Below are 8265 nucleotides of genomic sequence, written 5' to 3'. Positions count from 1 at the left end.
TTCATAATATATATATATATAATATATCTATATATATAGACTTGGGATCATGTTCAAATTATTATAATATCATATAATTTTGTGATTATTGAGAAGTTTCGTGACAATTTTGTGATTAGAAATATTCAGATTATAGATCTAAATCAAAATTTGAGAATTGGTGTTACGGATCTCACAAAAAAATATTTGAGTATATATATATATATACATAATGGAATCGATGTGGACTACTTATTGTGTGATAAACCTAAACAAGTAGATTGAGAGATGTAACGTGTACCATTTTGGAAGTAGAATATACGTGAAATAATGGCAACCAATACCATATGATCAGGTGTGAGTAGTGGTTGTTCTGCTTAGTGTCATGATATGTACATGCCACAAGGATATATAATACATATACTTACAAGCGAGAGAAGTCCCTTCCGTTATCGACAAAAATGGCAGCTCGAAGAATCTCCGGCTTCATCTCCCGTTCTCTTTCGTCTTCAATCGCTTCTCCAGGTAAATGGTACTTCCATTCATGGATAATATCATCCGGGTGTTAATAGTTTACCATCTTTTCAAGTTGGTTGGTTATGTGTTTGATGGAATTCCTCAATGAAAGGATAAAGCCGGTATGCGTCGTCGTTTCTTGATAGAACGTGCAACATGTTGATGAACAAGAAACCTGCAGGCGGAATCATGGCCGAATTGAGATTTTTTTTTTCTTTTTCTTGATAAATCTTGAAAGTGTGGACCATCTTTTTGTAATGGAAACTGGATCTGGATCATGTTTATGAGTTAATATAGGTATTGCTGGACTAAAAATTAGTCTAAAGATTGAAACAAGGTTAAACAGATGCAGGAGTTTGGTGTGTTGTTTGTTGGGTTTGACATAGATGCTGCTTACTGTCTCCTTGTTCTGTGATTTGGGGTTTTGTTGTAATGTGAATCTAGATGTAAATTGTTAGAGATTGAATAGGAAAAAGAAAATCTTGGGGAAATTTGTAACCATTTTCTTTCCTTTTTCAGGAAGAACGTGTAACTTGAGAAGTGAAATACAAAGATTTAGCACTGCTGCTGCACTTCAGGAACCAATTACTCCACCTGTTCGTATTAATTACAGTCAGCTTCTAATTGATGGGAAATTTGTTGATGCAGCATCCGGTAATGCATCATATTATGTCTGATTAAACTAAACCAAACTAACCAGTATGTCCCAACCAGTGTCTGTTTGGGATAAGATGTATGGAAACATGAGCACTTTCTAAAAGAGTGAGCTGTTGTTTTCATGAATACTTAATCCTGAAGTTGATTACGTTTGCTTAAGTTGGGATTTTTATATCTTGTTTCAGGGAAGACATTTCCAGCCTTTGATCCGCGGACAGGGGAAGTCATTGCCAATGTAGCCGAAGGTGACGCAGAGGATATAAATCGTGCAGTTTCTGCTGCTCGCAAGGCTTTTGATGAAGGCCCGTGGCCTAAAATGACTGCTTATGTAAAACAACTTTTCATGAATATCCCTCTTTTGTTCTCTGTTTTTGCTTTTCGTAAGTTGTTTTTTGTGAGAATATGTAAGAAGATTAAGAGCTCCTGTGGAGAAATGGGAGGTTCCAACCTATATTCCGATATGGGACTCTTAACGGTATTTCAATCTTGCAGGAGCGGTCGTGTGTCTTGCTGAGATTTGCTGATTTGGTGGAGAAACACAACGATGAGCTTGCAGCCCTTGAGTCATGGAACAATGGGAAGACTTATGAGCAGGCTGCGAAAAGTGAAGTACCAATGCTTGCACGTCTATTTCGCTATTATGCTGGTAGGTATTCATGCAATTCTAGCCATATATCTGGTAAGTCATACAAGAAATCTTCCATATCGTGCTCTTGAAACCTGCAGGTTGGGCAGATAAGATCCATGGTCTAACGGTTCCAGCCGATGGACCTTACCATGTGCAAACTTTGCATGAACCAATTGGCGTTGCCGGTCAGATCATTCCATGGAACTTTCCTCTTCTTATGTTTGCATGGAAAGTTGGGCCTGCCCTTGCTTGCGGCAACACCATCGTTCTGAAATCTGCAGAACAAACTCCATTGACCGCTCTTTATGCTGCAAAATTGCTCCTCGAGGTAAAATAAGATTTTCTTTATGGGACCTTTTCTTTATTGGGACGGAGGTAAGGTTTGCATACATCCTACCCTTTCCCAGACCCTACCTTTGTATGGGATATACTAGGTTCGTTTGGTTTGGTTTATTAACCGGCATCTTTACCTACGTGTTTCATGGGACAGGCTGGTCTTCCTCCTGGTGTTCTTAATGTAGTTTCAGGCTTTGGTCCTACTGCTGGTGCAGCTCTTGCTAGCCATATGGATGTTGATAAGGTAAGATATTCACATGTGAATCCTTGTATTATTGTGCTTATTAGCGTCGAGTGAATCCTTGTATTATTGTGCTTATTAGCGTCGAATTTGATAATTGAATGCTTTCATTTGCAGATTGCTTTTACAGGATCAACAGAAACTGGTAAAATTGTGCAAGAATTGGCTGCAAAAAGCAATCTTAAGGCAGTGACTTTAGAGCTTGGAGGGAAATCGCCTTTTATCGTGTGCGAGGATGCTGACATAGATAAGGCTGTTGAACTAGCACACTTTGCTCTCTTCTTCAATCAAGTAGGTGTTCTGCATATTCGATTTTATAGCTCTCAAAATATGTCAAACATGAACTAATGGCTCAACTCCATATAGGGCCAATGTTGTTGCGCTGGTTCTCGTACATTTGTTCATGAGCGGGTACATGAAGAGTTCTTGGAGAAATCAAAAGCCCGTGCTCTAAGACGCACCGTTGGTGATCCTTTCCAGAAGGGCATTGAACAAGGCCCTCAGGTATTTGGACTTCATGTATTTGTAAATATACACTGTTGGAGGAGTCCCACATCAGCTAGACACGAACCAACAAATGTACATGTTGATTTTCTATGTTTATATGCTAAGATTAAGAACCTTATTATATCAGATCGACTCGGAGCAATTTGAGAAGATTCTACGATACATAAAATCTGGGGTTGAAAGCAATGCTACCCTTGAATGCGGAGGTGACAGATTCGGCTCCAAAGGTTTCTACGTCCAACCAACTGTTTTCTCCAATGTTAAGGTAGGATGCTTTACCGATATCAATTCCCGTGGCCAGAATGTATAAAAGTTAGTTTATATATGAAATTATTTCTTCACACAGGATGACATGCTGATAGCAAAAGATGAGATCTTTGGTCCTGTTCAGTCCATCCTGAAATTCAAGTAAATCCCATCATGACTTGTTATACTGCAATTATTTTCAAAACCTTCGTTTCGGTAACTCAAACATGACATAATTTACATCTGAGAACGCATGAAAAATGTATAACATACGTTGGTCTAAAATTTTGAGACATAGGTACCAAAATGAAGGTTTTTTAAGAGTACGTTAAGTTGACAAACTCTTAATTTCCTCACTTGTGCTTATGATAGGGAGATTGACGAGGTGATAAAGAGGGCTAACGCGACACGATATGGGCTTGCAGCCGGTGTGTTCACGCAAAACCTCGATACGGCTAACCGATTGAGCCGGGCATTGAGGGCTGGGACAGTTTGGGTGAATTGCTTTGATGTTTTTGATGCTGCAATTCCTTTTGGAGGGTATAAGATGAGTGGTATTGGAAGAGAGAAGGGTATTTACAGCCTTCACAATTACTTACAGGTGAAGGCTGTCGTTACCGCTCTCAAAAATCCAGCATGGTTGTAATTATCTCTCTTTACTCCTCAAGCACCAATGAGAACAAGAATAACATATTCCCACTTTACCCTTTTCTTATAAGATATCATTTAGTCCCATACAATGATAATATCTGATTGGTTTGAGCTTGGTTCTAAAGGTCAAAAGTGTCTGAAGGTCTCAGGTTCAAATTCAAGAAGGAACAAAAATCCCCTTGTGGTTATGGAGGTTCAAATGCGGTGACTCCGGCAGGTGGTCATCTTGGGATTAGTTGGCTTGCATAGCGGGTCGGATTTTCAGGTTAATAAAAAAAGGTTAAGTTAATAGAATAATAAGTTTGATAATTTTGACTTAAAATTTTATTTAAAGAGTATTTTAAATATTTTAGAAATCTTATCTCTATTCGGTATAAACGTTAATTCCACTCTGATATCAATTATTGGAGTAATGAGTTTACTATTTATGAAGAGGATAATTAATCAAACGTATTTATGAGTTGTCTTTTTTATTATTGAATTTATTATTTTTTCTATTTATTTAATTAATATATAGCATAAAAATAAGAGGTTTATATTAAATCTTACGAATTTAAATAGAAAAATAAAGTTGTCATTTAATTAAACTCAAATTACAGATAGAAATTCAAATTTCATTTAATTTAGTTTGTAGCTTTATTATTATATTGATTCCATTTTTGGTTTATATGAATTATTGTTATTAAAATATACAACATAAACCTAATAACCAATAATGTACACACTCATAATGTGTATTTTTTATTTGTAATTTGATAATAAGATCATAAAAAATGTGATGTATTGTATTTTAATAAGTGACCGTTTTTTAAAATCTTTACTTTAAAATATGAGAATGGTACTTGTATAATGCAATTAGATACATCTCGATATTAATGTTTTGTTTTATATTTTTTTTGTCTCGGTCAATGTTATAATATGATCTTATGTAATTTTGAAAAAATGATAATTTTATATTTTTAAATAAAATATAAATATAAAGATATATTATTAAAAAATGTAAAAAGAATATTGATATTGGAACCAAACTTACTATTTAATTTTTTTTGAGTATTTCTTTAATTCATTTTTTGGTTTGATAATATAATTTTTATTAAGTATTTTGTTAGAACTTAATGATTATTCTAATTATATTTTAGATTTTTTATATTTAAAATGATATGTTTATCTTGTATTTGATTATGTTTATTTGCAGTTAGTTACAYGAATTCAAACATGAAGCTTTAATAAGTTGTATTTACGCACAATTTACTTATGATATTGAATTTTAAGTAATATGCATCAATAAACAATATTTCGTTCATAAAAAATGATTTTTGAGAATTTTTGTTAAATATTTTAAGAGTTCATTTAATAGGATTAAATTTTTGTTAACTTCACATCGGTTTGTCGTGTTTTTAAATGACGAGTAAACGAAAAAGTTCCACATCATTATATAAAACTTGAATTATTTTTTTATCTAAGTAAAAATTCCCTTGTCATGATTTATTTTTAAATGGTTTAGTTTTTAAACTATTTTTTTGAATGAAACAATTATTAAATTTTTACGATTTGAATGATTAAGACTATAATTTTTTTTTTAAATAAATAAACCATTGAACGGTTACTAATCGGTTAATATAATTTTTTTGGGTTAAAAGAATGTAGATAACCAAATTTTAAAAGTATCATGGTTTATTTATTAAAAAAATGTTCAAAGACTTAATCAATCAAAATGAGAAAATTTAATGATTTTTTTCATTCAACAAGAAAAGTTTAATGATTTTTTCAGACAAAAAATAGTTTAGAAACTTAATCATTTAAAATGAAAAAATTGTTGGGTTTTTCGTCCATATAATTTGGAAATTATGATTTTCATCTTTATAGTTTATAAATTTTATTGTTTTCATCCCTCAGACTAAATATGTCAAAAACCATCCAGTAACTTAGACGGTATTTTAATCTCTTTTTTTTGTTCTTGATTTATAAATATAATTTTCTATTTCTTTTTTGGTATTTTAGTCTTTTTTGATTTAATAAAATTAATTGAAAAAATATATTAATTTGTTATTGTTTATGATGCAATAATTAAATATATTTAATACAATCAATTTATTTATTTTACATTTTTTGTCATTATTACTTATAGGTTCTTTTGGTCATTGAAGAAAAAAGAAAAATTAAAATACTATTATGTGAGAGTTACTTAACGACTTGTACTTAAATGATTTGGTGCTAAAAATCGAACTAATAAGAAAAATCAATACTATAATGACAAGAAATATGAAAAAACAAAATGTATGAATAATATTTAATTATTTTATCATAAACAATAAGAAAACAATATAATTTTTTATGTATTATCTTTTTATCAAAAAAATATATAGTTTTATTAAAATCAAAAAGACTAAAATACCAAAAAGATATTTAATAGACCCAAAATAAAAAGACTAAAATACCCCCAAGTTAAATGGATGATTTTTTTTATAGATTTAGTCCGAGTGTCCAACCTGTCATTTGTACCCAAAATAAAAAAACTAAAATACCCCTAAGTTAAATGGATGATTTTTAATAGATTTAGTCCGAATGACAAAAGGAGAAATAGATTACGAATCATAAGATTCATTGTCCAACCTGTCATTTGTATCCAAAATAAAAAGACTAAAATACCCCTAAATTAAATGGATGATTTTTAATAGATTTAGTGACGAAAGGAGAAATAGATTATGAATCATAAGATTCATCGTCCAACCTATCAGAAGGCCAATCATAGAAGTTTATTCCTTGATTTAAAACCCAAAAAACAGTTATAAATAGTGCAAATAGCTAACACGGTAAAAATTTATAAGCTTGATTTAAAACCCAAGTTTTTATATCCCAAATAAAGACCATAAGGTCCAAAACACTTACGATGATGAAAGCGGAACACAAATGTAGACCACAATTCCATGTTATAGAGTTAAGTTAAAGATCAATGGCCAATGAGTTCAACCAACCTTGATTTATAGTTCAAGACCCACGATAATCATAGTTATTATACTCATTCGCTAGAAATTACACCATGTGGTCAATGACTAGTATCCGGCTCCAAGAGTCCGTACCAAATTTCCCTCGGTGACCCAATACCTATTTCTAGTTACGAATGGAAAGTCCATCCTATTTTTAAATAAAGACCGACTCTTGTGCAGATGGATCCATTTGCATTAGTCTAATATTTGTTACAATTAAAAAGTGGACAACTATAATCATACATATAATTCTCATCATTCAAACGTCCTCGAAAAATCGTTTTAACACAAGATTTACCAGATAGGACAAAGTCCTCGTAATTTTCAGTAAACTCTTTTCTTACCTAAACACAATATCACATTCATCATCTTTTCCAAAAGTTCACAAGTTCAAGAATAATCTTGATCTACAAGAAATAATACTTCTTTTTTAAAAGTGTATCCATTTTCCATGGAATACTTTCAAATATTTAAAAATCAAGGATAAACATAAAACACCTAAATCAAGTCCCACAATGACATGTATGTTCCTAAAACACATTTTTATAGCACATGTTCACTTGCAAAAAGTGCAAAAACCCTCAAATCTCCCAAAATTGGTCAAAATCCACAAATATGTAAAACACATTATGATGACTGTTTTAGGAGACTAAAATGAAGCATTTTGACATGTATAAATAAAGTTAGGATGAACTCACATTGCTTGATTTTGGTTTAAAAACCTAAATACCAAGAAAACCCTAGAAATGGTGGTGAGATCTTGAAGCTTGAACTCTAAGCTTGAATCCTTAGCTTTAATGATGGAAACCCTTTTGAAATCTATAAGGAAATGGCCTTTAATGCTTCTCAAAACTGAAATAAATGAGGTAGATGAAGAGAGAAGTGGAAGAGAGAGGCGTAGGAGAAATAAATGAAGTCTTTCACCAAAATCGGGCATTAAATTCTGAACTGGACGTAGCCTGTGATAACCGGGTATTCAGATATAAAAGTTGGGGTATTTTTTGAAAGGTGATGATAAGTGGAGGGATTTAAGTTGTGTATGTGCTTAAATGTTTAAAATAATCCCTACCACTTAAATGTTATTATATATGAGATATTTGCTTTATCTTATGGGAGAGTGTGATTAATTATTTTAAAAACCTCCACCACCCCTTATGGTTAAAGTAAAGTATTGGATAAGATAATTATCTTATCTCATTGATTTTGGTGGAGAAAAAGAAAAGTGGGCTTTTATGTGTGTGTTTTTTTGTGTAAAGTAAACAAGTCTGTAAGGGGAAGAAGAAGCCGATTCTGTGGTTTCTACTTGAACTTCTTGTTGTGATTAATTCATCTTCATCTACGTAAACATAAGGTGAGTTTAAATTATCAATTTTCCTTATTTGGTATTTGAAATTTGAACCGTATGGTTCTTACGTGGGGATGATGATAAAATTGTTTTTGGATGCTATTTTTAGCATGACTATGAGTTTTGATATGTTTATATAATATGTGGAAATAATGATGACATATCAAGGAGA

General features: G+C 32.0%; 1 protein-coding gene across 1 annotated transcript; it reads left to right on the top strand.

Annotated features, from left to right (window-relative positions):
- The first annotated feature begins 387 nt into the window (after positions 1-387).
- LOC112509698 (aldehyde dehydrogenase family 2 member B4, mitochondrial-like) lies at positions 388-3848 on the top strand. The gene is made up of 11 exons (XM_025114795.1): positions 388-504; positions 1015-1149; positions 1338-1480; positions 1645-1798; positions 1879-2108; positions 2271-2360; positions 2475-2648; positions 2724-2861; positions 2992-3129; positions 3211-3272; positions 3483-3848. The coding sequence occupies exons 1-11, from the start codon at positions 441-443 to the stop codon at positions 3754-3756; spliced, it is 1602 nt and encodes a 533-aa protein (XP_024970563.1). The 5' UTR covers positions 388-440; the 3' UTR covers positions 3757-3848.
- The last annotated feature ends 4417 nt before the right edge of the window (positions 3849-8265 follow it).

Source organism: Cynara cardunculus (genome assembly GCF_001531365.2).
Source record: "Cynara cardunculus var. scolymus isolate 2C chromosome LG 3, CcrdV1, whole genome shotgun sequence".
NCBI lineage: Eukaryota > Viridiplantae > Streptophyta > Magnoliopsida > Asterales > Asteraceae > Cynara > Cynara cardunculus.
Note: the sequence above shows the minus strand (reverse complement) of the source record. Positions and strands in the feature narration are given on the sequence as shown.

Coding starts and splice junctions, on each gene's coding strand:
- LOC112509698 (XM_025114795.1), top strand. CDS start 441: ATGGCAGCTCGAAGAATCTCCGGCTTCATCTCCCGTTCTCTTTCGTCT. Junction 2,361..2,474: donor GCCATATGGATGTTGATAAG/GTAAGATATTCA, acceptor TTTCATTTGCAG/ATTGCTTTTACAGGATCAAC. Junction 2,862..2,991: donor GCATTGAACAAGGCCCTCAG/GTATTTGGACTT, acceptor TTATTATATCAG/ATCGACTCGGAGCAATTTGA.